This window comes from Callithrix jacchus, chromosome 15 (genome assembly GCF_049354715.1).
Source record: "Callithrix jacchus isolate 240 chromosome 15, calJac240_pri, whole genome shotgun sequence".
Taxonomy (NCBI): domain Eukaryota; kingdom Metazoa; phylum Chordata; class Mammalia; order Primates; family Cebidae; genus Callithrix; species Callithrix jacchus.
Window position 1 is genome coordinate 70,101,228 of NC_133516.1, and position 20,315 is coordinate 70,121,542.

The window sequence follows — 20,315 nt, forward strand, 5'->3', positions numbered from 1 at the left end:
AGGCCTCCCTGGCAGCCCTTGCCCTGCCTGCAGCTGGAAACAGGCACAGACCCGCTGGGCACCCTCTCACCAACTCTTCTCCACTCTCCCTCTTGCTCTTCACCTCACACCCACTCCGAGTCCCACTGTTTCCCTCTTACTCCCACAAACTCAAACTCACCCCCAACCAACTTGCACTCCAACAGGCCTTCGGTCGCAAACACACTTTCATCCGGAGACCCTCCCAGGAGACACACAGCGCTCCTATCCCAAGGGCGCGTCTCTCTCCCACGCACAAACTCTGGTCCTGCTTGCTCGTCTCCCACCCAAACCCACAGTCTCGCGGTCGCACCCCGCCCCGCAGGCAGCTTTCTCTCGCTTGCGGGGCGCCCAGTTCCGACAGTCACCCGCACTCCGCACACGCGTCTCCGCAGCCTCCGCCAGCCCACCGCTCAGCTACCCGGAAGGCCGCTGGCCCCGCGCCGCGCTCTCACCCGCTGTCAAGCTCCAGCTCCAGCAGGGACTGGGTCCTCTCCGAGTTGCAGTGCAAGCACCACATGGCGGCCGTAGCGGGAGCGGGCCGGGCCGGGACCCGGGACCCAGGCCCAGCCGAGGCCGCCGACTCCCGCCAGCGGCCGCCAGATGCCGGGGCGGACACCCGGCCACCCGGAGACACGAACACCCGCCACGCGACCACTTCGGGTTTCCTGGCCCAGTGGCCGCCGGTTCCCGCGGCCCCGGCCCCGAGTCCGTGCCCCGGGCCAGCCGAGCCCGCCCTTCCACCGCCGCCCGCTAGGCGCAGCGCGAGGCCGGGCCGGAGGAATGTGGCCCTAGAGGGGGCGAGGCCGTGAGGGGGCGGGGCCGAGGGCGAGCTGGGGGCGGGGCTGCGCGCGGGGGCGGGGCTACGCGGAGCCTGTAGGGAAGGGAGCACAGGAGGGGTGGCCACGCGGAGCCGCGAAAGCAGCACAGGGGGCGGGAGGATGGGGGCGGGGCTACGCGCAGGGGCGGGGCCGAGCCGAGGCGCCGAATGACGAGCGCAAGGGCGGAGTCCCAGACACTGCATCCAGGTCCCAGGGTGCGAGGCCTCTGTTCTAGTAGGAGTGCTCTGCTACCCTCCAACACTGGCGCCTCCCGGCAGCCAGGTCTCCCTCCCCAGCGTGTAACCACAACAAATACAAAGCGCCAGCCGCCCCCCCCCCGCCAACCAGAGCCTACTCCGCTGATGGCACCAATCTCCGCCTACCCTGATTTTGCGTTCAGTTTATAAAACCTGGCCTTTGCCCGCCTGTACAGAACCGTGTGGTTCTGGGACTCATGCGCCCCAGAGAAGGAATGGGCCCTATCCTGAGGTTTGTGCTACCCTTTTGGCAGCTTTTTGGGGAGGATCTAATAGAAAGTTGCTTCTTTCTCCTTAAGCCCACCACCCCCCTTCCTTTTCTCAACTCAGAGACACCCTTCAAGCACCTATGGCAAGCTTAAAGTAGTAGAAATTAGCACTTTATTGCTCTTCCGTGATAGCTGGCCTTCAAAGCAACATTGTGAAGTAGGTGGAGTTACCCCTGGCCCCATTTTGCCAATGAGTAAACTGAGGCTCAGCTTAACTGGCCCAACTCACAGTTTCCCTTACCCTTTCCTCCTCTCTCAAGCTCTTCTTGCTATGAGTGCTCATGCATGGCTTGCAGTCCTCCATTTGTATGTTTACTTGTTTACTATCTGTTCTTGGGCTCCATGAAGGCAGGCACATTGCCCATTCCACTTGTGGAATGTCTAGATGTGGTTGGGAGACAGCAAGCAGATATGGAACAATCAAAATCTCACCTATCCTGGGCCACCCACCTACAAGTCCATCTCCTGGAGGGCTGGACAGCTGGCAGGTCTTCAGGAGTCAGGAAGCTGCCAGAAGCCATCAGTGCAGGGGCATTGTCTTGTGCCCTTCTGAATCTCTGATTTGGATGAGGACAATGAAGGAAGGGAGGCTGAGTTGGCCCAGCTTGCAGCAGGGGAGGGCAGCCCCTAAAGCCAGTTTAGAGCACCTGGGTTCCTAGGCAAGAGGCTGGGCAGGAGCCCAGTGACCCTTCACTGCCCATCTCCACATTCCTCTCCTCAGCTTCCCATGTTTTCTTTGCTGTATTAAAAATAAATAGCCGGGTGCAGTGGCTCACGCCTGTAATCCCAGCACTTTGGGAGGCCGAGGCAGGTGGATCACGAGGTCAAGAGGTCAGGACCATCCTGGTCAACGTGCTGAAACCCCGTCTCTATTAAAAATACAAAAAATTAGCTGGGCATGGTGGCGCGTGCCTGTAATCGCAGCTACTCAGGAGGCTGAGGCAGGAGAATTGCCTGAACCCAGGAGGTGGAGGTTGCAGTGAGCCGAGATCGCGCCATTGCACTCCAGCCTGGATAACAAGAGCGAAACTCCGTCTCAAAAATAAATAAATAAAGACACAGAATGGGGGAAAACATGTGCAAACCATGTATCTAATAAGGGTCTAGTGTCCATACTGTATAAAGAACTCTTATAATTCAACAATAATAAGGCAAATACCTTGCCAATTTAAAAACAGGCAAGGTATCTAAGTAGATATTTCTTCAAAGACAATCTACAAGTGACCAATAAGCACATGAAAAGATGCTCTCAACCTCACTAATCTTTAGACCACAATACCACCTTGCACTCACAAGGAAAGCTATAATAAAAAAGATGGACAAAAGCTACATACAGAGGGTTCTGGAAGGAGAACACTGGACTGCACCACTCAAAGACCACAGCCACATCTGGCATCTGTCTTGGCTGAGGTGGGGGTAGGGAGCTGGGAGAGGATAGGGTAGAAATGACCCAGTTGAGGGCAAAGGCAGCAGAAAACTCCCACCCCAGTCTGAAGTGCTCTCTAAAAATAGGCTGCAATAAATGGAGCCAAAAGAATTCCCCCAGCCCAGCTGCTGGAGTGCTCTGGACATGGGCTTTGACAGCCTCACCATCCAGATTGTCCAAGAATTCCAGGCACTTCTCCAGGTCCAGGGCCCTGCCGCCCAGCAGGATGGTCTTGGCGACTTCGTCTCGGCTGGGATTTAGAAGAAGGGGATTGAATTTCCCTGTTAGCATTTGGAATACCAGATGATGGACTCTCTGGAAACCAAATGCATCTTGACTCTTGTTTTATCTTCCTGCAAAGTGTACCTCTTGCTCCTGCTCCACTAACTGCCTTGCAGATTAATAATGTAGGGAATTGCGAGCAGAAGCAAGAAAAGTTTCAGCCTAGAGAGGCAGAGAAGGCCAATTTTTCTGCAGAAATGACCAGACCGGTCAGAATCCTTGCATGTACCATCTGGTCAAACTGCTGAGCCTTCTGAGTCTCAGTTTCTGCAACTGTAAAGAGTGGCTCAGCAGCCACCTCTACCCCAGTTAATTCGCCTTGCTGTTTAATTTAATATAGCAAGCATTAATTAGTACTTACTCTGAGGCCTCAGTAGGGAAACACTGCTGTGGCAAGTATTCCCCAGTATGGTGTCATGACAGTGGAGGAAAGAGCCTGTCACTCTGCCCCAAGAGAGGCTCTAATGATGAGGGGACATTTTGGGCTGGACCTTGAGGGATAAGCAGGACCCCATGTTTGGGGTCACAGGATGCAAAAAAGTCATGGAAATGTTTAGTTCAACTGTGTCATCCCAGGTTTTAGTCCTGAGCTGCTTGCCTTGGCCCATTTCACATGCTACAACCCGACTTTATCCATAGCCCCTTGGATTCTGATGGCCTCCTGGCTGTCCATAGCCTCCCTGCTTTCCTTCAGCCAGATGTGTAGCACTCTCCTGAAGCCCAGCCTTTGCAGCCCCTCTCACCAAGCTGTCAAGATGAAGTCCAGCCTCTCTGCACGGCCAGCCTCATGGCCTGTGCGGCCTGGTTCATCTCTCCAGCCCTTACCTCTCCTGCTGCCTGCTCTATGCCTACCACACCTGCACAATACTAAGCTTCTTTTAGTTCCCCACACTCCCCACAATGCCTGACTCACAGTTAGGACCTTGGTTTTCAACTTCTGATGTCACTGCTCCCAGAAAGACACCCACGACCAGTGCCCAGTCCAAGTCCAAAACTCCTCTTCCATGTCATCAGCTTACTCCACACCTGCTTGCTTATACCAGTGAGCTGTATTCCAACTGCTGGTTCCATGTCCTTCCCTACAGCAGTCCCTGTGCCAACAATGGAGCCTGGTGCACAGAAGGTCTTTACTTTAGCCAAATACGCCAAAGGTTGGTAAACTATGGTCTGAGAGCCAAGTCCAGCCTGCTGCCTGTTTTGTTTTTCTTTTAAAGGTTTACTGGAACAGAACCACGCTCATCCACGTGTGTACTGTCAATGGTTTCTTCTGTGCTATCATGATGAAGTCAAACAGTTAAAACGGAGACGTACGACCCGCAAAACCTACAATATTAATGCGTACATGCGGCACTTCTCTGAAATAAGTGAAGCTCTCCTGAGGGAGTCCCACATTGGCTCCAGCTACCCTGGCAAACCCCCTAACTGTTCAGCCAGACACCCCTGTGTGAAAGTAGAATCCAAACGTTATGGGGGAAGAAAATGACTGAAAGGATAGGGCAAGACCAGATGATCCTGAGATGACATGGCCACAAGATGGGACAATGCACTGTTGGGAATGAATTGTACAGCGCCCTCTGCCTGTGTGCACGTAGATGTATGCCCAAGGATATTAATTATTTGAAATAGCAGAACTCCAGGGAGGAAACATATAATGCCTCTCAATGCGGACTGGTGAAGTAAATTCTATTACACCCATCAATGGAGTGCCAATGGAGCAGCATCCTACATACTTATAGGAAAAGATCTGAGACATACATTGTGATAGAAAGTCCAAAAAAATGAAAAGCGTATTTATAACAGAATCTACAGAACACTAGTGGGCTTATATAAGATTGTATAATCATAGATTATTTCTTAAAAGAGACCCAAGAAACAGGTACCAGTGCTTGCCTCTGGGAAGGGAAACTCAGAGGTTCCAGAAATTCCTGGAGAAGGCCTCTGCTTACTAGGCTTCAGATCTAGGTGGGACAGGGGTGGGGAGGAAAATGGAGAACTTTTCACACTATGAACACTTAGATGAGTTTCCAAAATTTTAGGCTGGGCACGGTGGATCATATCTGTAATCCCAGCACTCTGGCAGATCACCTAAGGTCAGGAGTTCAAAACCAGCTTGACCGACATGGTGAAACCCTGTCCCTACAAAAATATACAAATTAGCTAGGCATAATGGTGGGTGCCTATAATCCCAGCTACTCCAGAGGCTGAGGCAGGAGAATTGCTCTGGGAGGTGGAGGTTGCATTGAGCCAAGATCGCCATTACACTCCAGCCTAGGAGATAGCGAGACTCCATTTAAAAAACAAAAAACTTTTTTTTAAACAAGTGTTTATTGCTTTCAAAAAAGCCAGTTATGGGGCAGGTGTGGTGGCTCATGCCTGTAATCCCAGCACTTTGGAAGGCTGAGGCAGTGGATCACCCGAGGTACAACAGTTAGAGACCAGCTTGGTCAACATGATGAAACCCCATCTCTACTAAAAATACAAAAATTAGCCAGGCATGGTGCTGGGTGCCTGTAATCCCAACTACTCGGGAGGTTAAGGGCAGGAGAATCACTTGAACCCAAGGGGCAGAGGTTGCAGTGAGCTGAGATCATGCCACTCCACTCCAGCCTTGGCAACAGAGTCTCACTCTGTCTCCAAAAAAAAAAAGCCAGTTATGGATTGGACTGGACCCAACACAATTTTTTTTTAAGCCAGTGAAGCCTGGGCAAAGTACCAAAATCCCATCTCTACAAAAAATGGAAAAATTAGCTAGGCATGGTGGCATGTACCTGTAGTCCCAGCTACTCAGGAGGCTGAGTTGTTGAGCTGATCACCTGAGCGTAGGAAGGTCAAAGCTGTTTTAAGTCGTAATTGTGCCACTGCACTCCTGCCTGGGTGACAGAGATCCTGTCACACATACACATAAACATACACACAAAAAGCGCCAGTGAAATGAAGAAATCAATGGACTGAAGGTACTCTGACATCTTCCAGCATCTTCTAGGAGGCGCTGAAGCCCACCAGAGCTAGTCCGCAAAGACCCCAAATGTTTGATGGCCCTTAAACCACCTGTTGAGCCAGGTTCCTCGTCTTTCGAGGAGGTTGTGTCTACCAACAACCAAAAAAAAAATCAGTGAGTTGTGTTGTAGCACATTTTGAGCTTCCACTCAGTGTCTGTCAACTGCTAGTATGTTACCATTCATCTTACGAAATGAACATTCCCCTATTACAGCCAGAATGCTGGGTCTGCGAGGGAGCTCTGTGGCTGCCACTCAGCCCCAAATCCTCATTTTACAGACAGGGAAACTGAGATTCAGAGAGGTGGAGGGATGTGTCCCAGGTCATGCATGTAGCCAGGAACTAAACACTGACACTGACCCAAGGCTTCATGCCACACTGGCCACCTACTGTACCACACTGTTGAGAACTTGGACAATACAGCACCCAGCCTGGGCAGGTGAGTTTTAAGACCACCATTCTCACCCAAATATGGAATATTCCTGTGGCTGTTAGATGCAGTAAAAAGCTGAAGACAGCTGCATGAAACATAGCACTGACGCCTCACCAAGCCAGTCCATCCCCCAGAACAGAAATGTTTCCAGATAAATAAAGCTGTTCTTATCAACTGTCAAATTATCTTTAAAATTCCAACCATTTTCCACAGAAACCACTTGTGAATTTGGGAAGTGCCATATCTTACTAAACAAAGTAAACAGAATGAATGAGGGATTGCCGGAAGTGGCGCTGGGTTGTCCACCCTAACCTCGGTGTCTGACCTGGGTTTCCTACGTGACACTGAACTGCTCAGGCACCACATGTATTGTAATCCAGCTCCTGCCTGTCTTTCCAGCCAAATTCTCAGCTATGATCCCTACAATGCAGCCACTCCCAGAATGCACCCTGCACTTCCTGGTCCCACTTCCTGGGTTGTCTGCTCCATCTCATTGGCAACCTCTTATTCGACCTTTGAAGCCCAGCTCAAATGTCCCGTTCTCTTTGAGGCCTCCCTTAATCCCTCCACTCCCAAGCAGAGCAAGAAGCCCTCACTTAAGACTGTGGGCACCTCGAGGGTAGGGACCATTGTTCTCCATGCACCTTCCCAGTGGTAGGGCCCAGATGCTGCCATTGTCCTGTGTAACTGCCTGGTTGCAGACAGCTACTACAGCCCTAGGGGAATTCATCCCAACTGCAACGGTGCTTGGGTTGGCCAAGACCCCGACCACGACAGTAAGATTAAAGCAGCCTTGCCCCATTTACCCTGATGTGATGATTAGGCATTGCATGCCTATATCAAAATATCTCATGTGACCCATAAATATATACACCTGTGTACACACAAAAATTAAAATTTAAATAAATTTAATTAAACTAAAAATTAAATTTAATCAAATAAATTTTAAAAATTAAATAATTGGCCTTCATGTTGGAGTCTGAAGGAGCTACCAAGATCCAGTGCTGCCCACCCATTGTTCAGAGGAGGCAGCTGAGGCTCACAGAAGCAGGGAGCACTACCTCAAGTCACATGGGGGCACAGCCAAGAACTGGTTATCTGGCTTCCTTTCCCCAGCTCCTTCTGCACTCCTATGACCCAAGACCCATCGTGGTTTGAGGTGTCAGGAGGCTGTTTTCTTGTGGTCTTTAGATGAATAACAGAAATTAGACGCAGCTGTTATGGTGCTATTAGTTGACAAACGGACTCACACAGGCTGAGGATGCATGGGAAAGACCCTGAGGGAGGGGCTGCAATAAAGAACCACACAGCTAGGACACAGCGTCCCATGCAAGGAGAAACGGAACCCAGCACAGGTACGGGTGGCTCTGCGAGGGCTCTGAGGAGCCCAGAACATGGTGGGTTCTCAATGGTTGGTGAGGGTTTTCTTTAGCAAATGAAACAACCATGAATGGCCACCTCCTCCAAGAAGCCCTCCACACCTAGATCCCCAGAGCACTCCATGATTCCAGGTCCTCAGTGACCAATGTAACCCCTGCCACACAGGGAATGCTGGTCTGTTGTAAACATGAAAGAAGGTGGTGAGAATATGCTTGCTGCATCCCTCATCAGTCTGGCTGCTCCATGGGCACATCCCATCCCTCCTGGTCCCCCGGCAGAGCCCAACTAAGTGTACTGGACTGCTTGACCTGAATCCAGGGGCAGGGCCTGCGGACAACAGTCCTGTGGTATCTAAAGAGCAGCTACTTGCGTTAAGGGTCTCTATTCAAGTGGAAGGGAAATGGTTATTTGCCAGCCTACCTGCAGGATTCAAGGGGCAAGACAACTTCAGGAGGAAATTCTATGGAGCTGCTGCCTCTCTCAGTAGAAGGCTCTTCCCTAAACTCCCCCATCACACTGCCATCACCCTTCCCATTTAGATGCCCGCCAGCCCCAGCAGATGATCAAAAATGCCCCCACTTCAGCTCTTCATACTCATCCCTCCTTCCCTGGTAGGTGGCGCAGGGAGCCACGCAGCACCCTCAGGGACGGGGGACACTTCTGCTGGGTGGGCTCGGACCCCTGGAGCACAGCTCCTGGAATATGGCTCCCTGACCCGGGTTTCCTACGTGACACTGAACTGCTCAGGCACCACCTGTATTGTAATCCAGCTCCTGCTTGTCTTTGTAGCCTCATTCCCAGCTATGATCCCTACAATGCAGCCACTCTCAGAATGCACCCTGCACTTCCTAGTCCCAGTGCCTTTGCTTATCCTGTTCTCACTTCCTGAGTTGTCCATTTCAACCTCCAAAGCCCAGCTTCTGTGGTGTCACCCCTGAGCTCTGCCCCCGTGTCCACCCTCTGTGTCCCAGATGGAGGAGGCAGGCCTGTGGGCAGCAGGCCCAGCAGACATCCCGGCTCCACCATGTGACCTCACACAATTACACTGCTTCCCAGGCCCTCAGCATTTTCAGCCTCAAAGCGGGGATAGTGCCACCTTCCTTGCAGGCTCAGTGTGAGGCTTGGCAAAGACACCTATGACTGCCTAGCCAGGGCCAGGTGCACAGCAGCCCTTCAGAGCCTGCAAGTTCCTCCCCTTACTTCACTGTGGCCCTGGCACCTAGCACAGGGGCTAAGGTGTGAGAGGAGCCAAGGTGTGTCGAGTGAGTAGGGAGTAAGTGTTCTTCCCAGCCAGAGACGTCCCCATAGTGGGGACGTTCATGGCTTATGGAGACTCCACATACTAGAGCATAATCTTGAATCTTGGGCAAGTGATTTGGTCTTTCTGAGCCTCCTTTCCCAACTCTCTGCCTCTTCTCACTTCTTCCTGCAGCCTCCTCTCACAGGGCACACAATCTGGGCCAGGCACTTTACAGAAGTGCCCACATTTAATGCTCAACAACCTTCCATTTTATAGATACACTGAGACTCAGAGAGGTTGAGTAACTTATGTAAGGCCACACAGCTAGTGCCTGGCTGGATCAGGAATTTGAGCCCAGGTCCATTTGGTCCCCAAACCACGAACTTAATCATGAAGCTTCACCAGTCCCTCTTCCCTTATATCCAAGGTGCTTATTGGATGCAGGTTCTGTGCTAAATGCATGACATGTTGTCTCATTTAAGCTTCACAATGGCCCTCTACGCTAGGGACTATTCTATCTTCCCAAACAGTAAAAGAAGTCAAGGCTCAAAAAGGCTAAGGAATTTGTTTAAGGGCAAACAGCTAGTGAGGGCTGAGAACTCCGGGCTCTCTGAGTCCCAGGTACATTCTTACGACACTATTCCATTTGAACTTCAAGGCCCAGAAAGAAGACCTCTGCGAGGAGAAAGTCTCTCCATTGGCTGATGTATGAGTAACCAAAGCCACCTTGGCATCTGACCTCCAAGGACTGCAGAGGCAGAATCCTGGCACAGCTCCCTTCTTGGCTTGGGCATCACTGCTCTGAGCCTCAGTTTCCTCTTCTGTGAAATGGAGCTGAATAATAATCCATGTCTCTGAGGGTGCCATAAAGAATTCAGTGAGCCCTCCAGTGCTGGACCTCAGCGGTGCTCTGCCTACACCCTTCTCCTTGAACCCCATTCCCAGACACCCACTCCCTTTACTGTACTCTCCGCCTGGGGTCTGCCCCGGCCCTCTGGAAGGGAGTGCTGCTGGGGAAAAGCAGGAGTGGGGCAGCGGTGACAGCTCTAGGAGGGACTCTGCCAGCCTTGCTGAGCACACCCCACAAGTCCAGGCAGAGTCACAGCGGGGGAGTGGTCCTTGCCTTTTCCCCCTCTTCCCCGGCTGCCTGCACTTCACCATTCCTCACTCAATGAAGCACATCCTCAGGTGGAGCCAACACTCACAGGGCCCCTTGCAGAGCCCCTTGGGAGCCAGGGCGGAATTGGGTTCTGCAACTTCCAAGCCCCGCCCTCAGGCCTAGAGTCTGAGAGAGACAGACCTCATACAAGAAGAGCTCTAAGACCATACACATATGTTCTGTCACTTCTTCCCCGGGACCCTCCTGGACCCTCACCCACATTCTATCTCATCGATTCCCTTTAAGGCCCATCTCACAGTTCATCGTTACCTGGTTTTTTTTTTTTTTTTTTGAGACGGAGTTTCGCTCTTGCTACCCAGGCTGGAGTGCAATGGCGCGATCTCGGCTCACCGCAATCTCTGCCTCCTGGGTTCAGGCAAATGTTGACCAAGATGGTCTCGATCTGTTGACCTCATGATCCACCCGCCTCGGCCTCCCAAAGTGCTGGGATTACAGGCTTGAGCCACCGCGCCCGGCCCGTTACCTGGTTTAATCACTTGTGTACTCACTGTCACCTCCATCAGAATGGTAGCTCTGTGACTTTGTTCATTTGCCACTGTATCCCCTATCTCCAGATGGTGGTTGGTCTATAGCAGCTGCTCAGTAAATGTCTGCTAGACAGGTGAATCGTGTTGATCAGATTCACGCTGGCTCAGGGACCACCCACAGGGCCAAGGCAGGTCCCTTCCCTCTCCCCCTGCTCTTCCTTGTCTCAATCTCAGCAATGCCCACCCCTCTTTATACCATAGAGAGATTCTAGAAGGGCTGGAAAATGATTTTTCAAAATCACTGATTATCATCTCTAGTGTGCTAGGGGAGCCCAGTATTTAAAGGAACCCATCAGCTAAAGATTTTATTTAAAAAGGAGACATCAGGCTGGGCGAGGCAGTTCATGCCTGTAATCCCAGCACTTTGGGAGGCTGAGGCAGGTGGATCGCTTGAGCCCAGAAGTTAAGAGACCAGCCTGGGCACATGGCAAGACCTCATCTCAACTAAAAATATAAAAAGTTAGCCAGGCATGGTGGCACATGCCTGTGGTCCCAGCTACTAGGGAGGTTAAGATGGGAGGATCACCTGAGCCCAGGAGTTCAAGGCTGCATTAAGCCACAATTGCACCACTGCACTCCAGCCTGGGCAACAGTGTGAGATCCTGTCTCAAGGTTGGGGGTTAGAGCCATTGCTTTGGCAAAATGAATGGCCAGTCTTGATATTCTTGGTTTCTTTCCTGGTAGCTTTGCCAAAACTGGGGCTCATCTGCATATGAAAATGGGTGAAGAAACGGAAGGAATCTAGAAAAATACAGATAGAAAGCTGCAAGGGCTTGCCCTCCTTCAGAACATCCCACCTGGACGTCACTAGCTCAGATGCTGTGGCAGGGCCAGGGCTGCATTCCTGGTAGCTGTTGGGGAAGCAGCCTGCTGCCTTTTACGTAGTGAGTTCATACCAAAGAATAGCTACCAAGGGAGTGCAGGGCCTCTGCTGTAATGAATAGATACATTCATTTATAGTAAGTGCTGGGGTCACCTGTTCTGTAAATGGATGCCATTAAGTGCTGCTAAATCAACAGCGTCTCCTAAGTGAGTTAAACATCCCCCTTTGCAGTCTTCTTTATGTTATTGATTTAAACAACACCTTCTTTTGTCCCAGTGGAAGGAAGACCTGACCTAACTCCACTGATTCAGAATTAATGGAGGCAGGACATGTGTGATGTGTGATTCACTGTCTGAATAACTCTGTCATTGAGAATGTGCGCATTCTTGAATGTGCTCAACAGCTTCCCAGCATACCTCCCCACCTAGTAGGTGTCAGGCACTAAGCATCTCACAGGCTGCGGATGTGGGCCCTGACCTCAGGAAACTCAGCTGGGTAAGGAAAGTGGAGGTAACTCACAATTGGCATCAGCCCCGTTCCTGTGCCAGTTCACGTAATCCTGACAGCAATTCTACAAGGTGGGGATTGTTTTGTGGTTTATCACACAGGCCTTGAAGCCTAGAGAAGGTAAATAATTTACCCTAAGACACACAGCCCATACGTGATGAAGCCGAGATTAGAGCCCAAGTAGGCCAACAGTCAGCCTGTGTTCATCACACTCCAACAGTGGTCCTCAAAGTGGGGCCCCAGGAACAGCAGCCTCAGCTGGGAATCATTTGAAATGCAAATTCTCACCCTCCAGATGATTGAAATACCTGCTGCAGTTTAAGAAGCTTTGCACTGCAGCAAGCCACTAAAGCCACTAAATGCAGTAATAGGAGCAACCTGGTAGAGAGGCAGGAACAACTGCTAGCTGGTGGAGTTGTCATTCAGGGAAGGCTTCCGGGAGGAGGTGATGCCTGTGTTGGGATTTGTGGCATGAATGGAAAATCACTGGGTGGCCCAGCAGGAGAAGGGCATTTCAGGTACAAGAAATGGCAACGGCAAAGGCTTGGTGAACGTGGAAAAATATTCCTGTAGTTCTACATCTACATGGGGCATGAAGTGTGGGGACAGGTGTGCTATAAGGCATGAGGCCAGCGACCCAGTAGGAGCTTCATCCTGTGGGAGTAACCTGGGTTTAGTTTTTCCAACAACCACATAGCACCTGTACACCAATTACTCAGCACTCTTCATGCTATCAAGGAAACTGTATATCTGCTCCATAAGTGAAAGGCCAGCCTCGCTGAGCATAAATTGAATTTTCCCATGAAAGTTAATCGACAAAAACAAAATGCTGTTATAAACTCCTGCTTCGATGCTGTTATCAGCCCCAGCCCTGAGGCCTGCTGTGTCTTGTTGAGAACAGAGATTAGCAAGTACAGAGAATCCACATGACAGGAGGCCACCAATAAAACAGAAATATGCTTTTTATATTTGGATAGGGACTATCCAAATAAATATAGGGATATAAGGACTATCTAAAAAAATATATTTAGATAAGACATAGCACTACAGGAAAAAGGCAAGCTGAAGAATGCTGAATTTGAGTTACAAAAAGGATGGACATGTACATGTGCACGCCACACACACACACACTCCAAGATGTTCCTGGACAGCGGCTGTCTCTGGAGAGGGGACGGGCTGTGGAAGAGCATGACTCATGGCTCACTGTGTACCCTTCTGTATGTTTAACTGTTGAACAATGTGACCGTATTGCTCCCTATATAATCAATATATCGCATTAAGCCTTTGTGGGCGATAATGGAACGTTAAAGAGCCCTCCTGTTCTGTCTGTCAGCACACCAACCCTCCTGTCTGACATCATCAGAAGGGTGGAAAGAGCACTGGAAGGAGAAGAACTCTCTCCCGGGTTCCAGGGGGTGTGCTCCGTGTCACCAAGAGCTGAGCCTGTGCCTCACCTGGAATCGTTTCATGGCCTGGATCTCACACTTCCTGAAACCCTGCTTGGTGGGTAGCAAGGATCTAAGAATCCCTTGTGTGCAACAAGAAACAGCATACTCAAGCGAGAAATTATTTCCCAGCTACCTGCGGCAGGGGAGGGCTGCCTGGTGCCAGGGGCATGCAGGGGGGGCCTCTACATCTTGTTCCACTCTTCCTGGGAATAAGTCTTGGCTGCTGCCCCACTGTGCCTCCTGAGCTGTGCAGAGAGAAGGAGGGGCACTTGGGCCCAGGAGCACCTTCTGCACAGGGCAGGGGTAATGGGCTGCACCTATGTCATCTCCTCTAATGCCCCCACCACCCCTCCAAGTGGGCCCCCTTGGTCCATAGGAAACGGAGGCACAGAGTGGTTAAACGGCTGGCCTCCAGGCCACCAGTTGGTGGTGGCAGAGCTGGGAATCCAACCTGTGTGCTCATGCACTGGTGACAAAGACTAGGAGCCCCTGAGCCAAGTCAAACTTTGGCCGGTGAGAGAACCTGACCCCACGAACTAAGTGTTCAGCCTTGAGAGCCAGACAGACCACTCCAGACTCCTGGAGTTGACCCACGATGAGCATCCCTTATGCAGCACAATCCACAGACAATTGTTTCTCTAGCAATTTCTGTAAATAACAGTAACTTATGTGTTAATAGCCAAGATATCAAGGTTTGGAACCCCCTGGAGTGTTAGGAACATGACTTGTAATTACAAACACAGTTTGTTCAACATGCCAGCTACGTCTTTAGTAATGACAAGCCTGATTAAAGGTAATTCGCATTCAATGCCCTGCGGAGCACAGGGAAGGAAGGTCAGGAGGAAGGGGCTGGGAGGGGACCTCGGCTGTGCGCCTCACTTTCTCGAGGCACTTTCCTCTTCCTAAGAGCCCTGCTATTCTCTCCTTTACCGGGCCTCATCTGGTCCTCAGGCATTTGGACCTGGGGAGCCTCTCACAGTCCAGCCCTGCCTGCAGGAACCCAAGTAGGACCTCATGGACGCTCCTTCCTGGGAGGGGCACTGTGAGCAGCACGACAACCACGGCTGTCCTAGCCAATCCTGCCTCCTGCCCTCAGGAGGGACCCCACTCCAGGCCTGCTTCCCATCCAAGACAACAGCTGCCTTTCAGTAAAACCCCTCTTGCTTTAGCAGCCAGCTTGCAACTGAGGGGCTCTAGTCTCTGCCTTTGGCTTCTGTTAGTGACCACCTGTACCCCATGGACAGAGACGGTAAGCTGAACTAGGAGCAGCAGCCGCTGCCATTTCTGGAGCACCAATTCTGTGCTGGGTGCTCCCCTGCACTTACATAGAGTATGTGTAATCCTCTCAACCACGGAGACGGCACTGTCCACATCTCACAGGAAAGAGAGGTCCAGAAAGACCAAACCACTCGCCCAAGATCCCAGATAGCACACCAGGCTATGAGGGAGCTGAGATTTTATACCAACAGAGTCCCCAGTACGGGATGCAATCTCTGGCTGGAAAGGGCATTTACTCAACACACCTTGGCTCCTCTTGTGCTTTGGCCCCTGTGCAAGATGCCAGGGCCACAGAGGAGCAAGGAGAGGAACTTCCAGGCTGTGAAGGGCTGCCGTGTGCCCAGCCTTGGCCAGGAAGTCAAGGGTGTCATTACCAACCCTCACACTGAGGCTGGAAGGAAGCTGAAGATGCCGAGGCCCTGGGAAGCAGAGTAGCAGTGTGAGGTCACATGGCAGGACCAGGATGTCTGCTGTCCACAAGCCTGCCTCTTCCATCTGGGCCAGAGAACTGGGGGCAGTCTGGGCTCTAACTGGGGCAGAGTTCAGGGGCACCGCCTGCAAGGGCCTGGAACCCTGTTCCAGGAGCTGTGCCTCAGGGAGGGCTGAGCCCACCTGGCTAAGTTCTGCAGGCCATACTCCTCCCTCCCTGTGGAATTTCTGGCTTCCTTGTGCCATCTACCAAGGACTGTCCCTGCAGTGAGTCCAACTATGACTAAGAATCATAGAGCTAATATGTCTGGGTGTTTACCATGCATTATCTCAAGTCATCCTCACCACAGCCCTGCAAGGTAGATGCTAAGATCCTCATTTAACAGATGAGGCAGTGGAGGTGCAGAGAGGTTAATTCCCTTGCCCAAGGCCCCACAGCTGGTCAGAGGCGAAGCAGAACAGTGAACCCAGGCAGTCTGGCTCCAGAGGGGAAAGCTGGGTCCATGAACACCTGGGAGCTCCCTAGGCTGTGGTTCTTTCTGGCCTCATGGACAAAGCTGCTTTGGGAGAATGATGAGAACATGTCTGGAAAAACAGAGACAAGAGATGTGGGCAGAGAAAGCAAGCCCTGGTGGTCGAGTTCCTGGAGCCCCATTATACTCCTCTCCTCTGCACTTTGGTGAGGGAAGCCAATCAATTCTCCCTTCCTCTAAGTTTCTGTCAACTGCAACCCAAGTGACCTGAGAGATCGATGCAGGATAGAAGCTTGCCTCATCTGATGGTTCAACAAGGCCCCACAGCAGCCACTCCAAGGGCAGTGGAGGGGTGAGGCTTGGTGAGATCATGCTTAGAGGGAGCAGGAACCAGCCAGACCTCGGTTTGAATCCTGACTCTGCCACTTCCTGGCTGTGTTGCTTTGGGCAAATCACAGAAACTCTGAACTTCAAATTCCTTCCCTATAGAAGAGGGTAATAATATCTACCTCATAGCGCTAAGTCATTGATAAAGTTAGCTATACAAGGTGTCAGGCGGTGTGTATGGTACTGCCACATTTGTGTTTAAAAATGGGGGGATAACGTATATTTCTATGCATTTGCTTATGTATACGTGAAACTGTCTGGAATTGGACACAAAAAACTAACAACACAATGGGTCTCCAGGGAGGAGGACTGGCTGCTGGGGGACTAGTGCTGTTTTGTCACAATTCCCCCATTCCTTTTCACTCCCCAAGCAGAAACAACAGGGGGAGCTTCTCACCATATACCCTTATGCACCTTTTGAATTGTAAACCATGTAAATAGACATGTTAGAAATACACACAAAGCTAGAATAAAAAATTATGATTAAATTATTCTTTATCATAAAGAATTATGAACTATGATTACAGAATTAGCTGTGAAATCTCTCTCTCATATATACATGCTAATATGAGCCTGACAAAGGACACACAGAAAAGCCAGCTGCAGAGGACCTGCCTCCCCCTGCCTGTCCCCTCTGCAGCAGCTTGGTGAGTCTCGAGCCTGTCATGGGGTTAGGAGCCGGGTGGGACCAGCCTGCATCCTCTTCCCCATCTGTATCTTGAGCACTTGCCTCCTGGCATCCCATGGAGGGGCCATTGCTGCCTCTTCCATAGATGGGGACACTGAGACCCCAGGTCACAGGCTGCAACTGGAGGTCCCCAGCTCTGGGCCCTAGATGGGTTCTGTGTGCCTGAGACGGATTTGGGGCTTCTTGTGAAAGCTGGATGCGCTGCCACATGGAGCCCACGTGGGTTCCTGCCTGGCCACCTGGGACTGGTACTGAGTCACCTTGGTGCCCTGTTCGCAGGTTAAGGCATGTTCTGCCACAATCCCCCCATTCTCTTTTGCCCCCCATATCGGAACCCAAGTTGTCCTTTAGCATTTTACCGCTTATTTTTTAACACACTTAAAAAAATACAGGTCAGTGGTTCTCGGCTGGGCACAGTGGCTCATACCCGTAATCCCAGCACTTTGGTAGGCCAAGGTGGGTGGATCACGAAGTCAAGCGATCAAAATCATCCTGGCCAACATGGTGAAACCCCATCTCTACTAAAAAATATAAAAATTAGCCGGGCATGGTGTCGTGCACCGGTAGTCCCAGCTACTTGGGAGGCTGAGGCAGGAGAATTGCTTGAACTTGGAGGTGGAGGTTGCAGTGTACCACTGCACTCCAGCCTGGCAACAGGTGTCTCAAAAAAAAAAAAAAAAAAAGCCAATGGTTCTCAAGCTTTTTTGGTGTCAGGCTCCCTGCACACTCTCTACTGAGAATCCCAAAATTGTTTATGGATGTGATATCTATCACCATTTACCATATTAAAAAATTAAAATGAAGACATCACCAACCTTGAGACAACTTTATAGCAAAAGCCTCAGTCTATCCTCCGACATGTCACAGACTCTAGACAATGCCACAGCACACTTGTGCAAGAATGATGGTGAGAAGGCAAACAGCAGCTTGTCATTGTTGTTATTTAAATGGTTTGAACTCCCTGAACCACACTTTGAGAAACATTGCCATTAAGGAAAAAGATATTCTTAGCCACAACCAATGCCAGCATCCATGGCATTTGCCTGGCCCCTGTGGGCATTTAAGTCTAAGCCCTGTTCTAGAAAGAGAGAGAGAGGGACATGTTCGGGGTCCTACAGGCAGAACTGACTTGGGGGGCGTTCCATTTCTAGTCCTGGTGGCTGAGGCTGCACGTCCCTGCTCAGCACCTCAGCCTGCAGCCCCTAGTAGACAGGAAGGAGCTGCCTGCCTGTGGCAGGGCTGTCATTGGTCACTTCAGGGGACCTGAACAAAACAGCATCAGCCCCTATCTGCTGTGTGCTTGTCATGTGCCAGGCACTGGAGGAAACTGAGGCTCTTTGAGAGATCACTAGTCCAAACATTCCCAGCTTGCAAGAGATGGTGGCAAGGTGCTGGCCCAGGCACCCCTGTCCTGAGGCTGCAGATAGAGGCGCTGGCCGTGGTAACGAACCTTCGGCAAGGCGCAGCTGTCTGCCCTCTCTGAGTGTGTGGGATGGAGGGCGAGGAGAGCTAAGGCTCGCTAGGGGCTCCTGTGGGACTTCCTTACTGTAAACCACTTGCACCCGCCCCTCCTATGAGACAGGGCTTTATGGCCAGCATTCTGCCAGCCCCAGCTGCATAACCCAGATCTGAACCCAGGTGCTCTAGCACCTAAGCCCCATCCTCTGTAAAGGGGGGTTTCACCCAACCTTCCCCAGGTTGGGCATGGTGGCAAATTTAGATCAGACTGAAAAGACAGCTCAGGGCACAGCTGTGGAGTGGTTCTCAAAGGGAATGAAAGGCGGCATGGTGGCAACTGCAGTCTGGGTGCCAGTTGGGGATGGGTGAGGAGCAGGGGGAAGCGTGGCTCCCTCCTGGCCTCACCAAAGTGATTCCCACCCCACCTCTCACTGGATTGGTCCCGGCAGGTCCAGCCCACCCACCACCTGTCACCCTGCTGGAGAAGTGCAGCCTGGCCTTCCTAACTCTGAGACAGAGTGGCCAGGATGAAGTGATGCCCCAGCCTTGGGCAGGGTGCCCAGAGGAGCCAATCCTTGGAGTCCACTCAGCCACGATTCTACCTTCATGGCTCAGCTCCTTGAGGGACACCTAGGCTGACCTCACAAGCCCCACTGGACAATTCCTCCCAGCACCTGGGTGACGCTGTTCAGAGGAGCATTTCCCTTTCCAACTCCGTCTCTGGAGAGCTCCATGAGGATAAGAATAAGGTTGTCCGACATACCCCACTCATGACCAGCTACAGCATGGTGCCTGGCACGACTAGCTGCTGGAGAAATATTAGTGGATGAAATGAATTATGCCCAGCTTATGTGTGTCCCTGTTCCCATATCCACATACCTTTAAAAATAAAGCACCTGCCTTCCAGGGGTCAGGCCAGAGTAAGGGCCTTTCATACTGGCTTCTGGGGGAAAGTAAGATGGTAAAACAGATGGTCTGCACAGAGCTGTCCTGACCCAAGGTACAGAGAGCCAGAAAAAGCTGGAACTGAGATGTGGACCCAGGCCTTCTCTAATCCTGCAGCCCCCCAAGGCCAGGCACATGGCCCAGTTCTCCCTGAAATTCACCAGGCTGGGTCTAACTCAAGCCATTCACATGGATCTGGGAAGGTGTTTGGAGTTTCCTTTCCCCTGGGGTTACCAGCAGAGTCCCTGGAGGGATATTCTAGACAATTGGGCACAGGAGGACCACTGGGGGGATGGGGAGGAGAGCCCTTGCCCAGGCACCTCTCCTTTGCTAGTGAGCATACTTTAGTTTCACCATCCACATGTAGGGCCCCCGTGTAAATTTGTAAAGGGCGCCCTCTTCTGGTGGATACAGCCCCACAGGCCTGTGGCTTAGCAAGAGTGCCGTCGTTGTTCCTCTGCCAACTGCAGTACACAACCTGAACATCTGTACACTTGGGAGTGCCTGGAGTTCTGCCCCATGGGCTGATAGTAACTCTAGGTACCTGCCACCCTCCTAAGGCCAACAGTGAATGCTGCTCCTCCTTTCAGGGGGCTGGGAGGCCTAAGGGCCATGCATGCAAGACCTGTAGCCACATAGAACCACCTGCTGCCTTCCTGGGGAAAGATAGAGCCCCACCCCTCGGTCCCCTAGGAAATCTACATAGACAAAGATAAGTCGCTTACAGGTCCAGAAGTCACAAGACCAAAAGAGAACATGTTAGCCAGACTTAGCACAGACTTTAGCTGCCTCCCAGTGCACCATTAAAAACTTTAAAGCAATGGCCAGGCGCGGTGACTCAAGCTTGTAATCCCAGCACTTTGGGAGGCCAAGGCAGGTGGATCATGAGGTCAAGAGATCGAGACCATCCTGGCCAACGTGGTGAAACCCCGTCTCTACTAAAAATACAAAAAATTAGCTGGGCATGGTGGCGCGTGCCTGTAATCCCAGCTACTCAGGAGGCTGAGGCAGGAGAATTGCCTGAACCCAGGAGGCGGAGGTTGTGGTGA

The 20,315-nt window shown here is 51.5% G+C and overlaps 1 protein-coding gene across 30 annotated transcripts in view; it reads right to left on the reverse strand.

Annotated features, from left to right (window-relative positions):
• Positions 1-20,315, reverse strand: part of IQSEC1 (IQ motif and Sec7 domain ArfGEF 1) — a 374,166-nt gene that overhangs the window by 69,116 nt on the left and 284,735 nt on the right. For 4 of the 30 annotated variants that reach the window (XM_035273702.3, XM_035273709.3, XM_035273705.3 and 1 more), the window contains exon 1: positions 474-784. The exons of the other annotated variants lie outside the window; for them this stretch is intronic. In XM_035273702.3, the coding sequence (XP_035129593.1) occupies positions 474-538 (65 nt within the window). In that variant the 5' untranslated portion in view covers positions 539-784. Of the gene's footprint in view, positions 1-473; positions 785-20,315 lie in introns of those variants that run through there. 30 annotated transcript variants of the gene reach the window in all.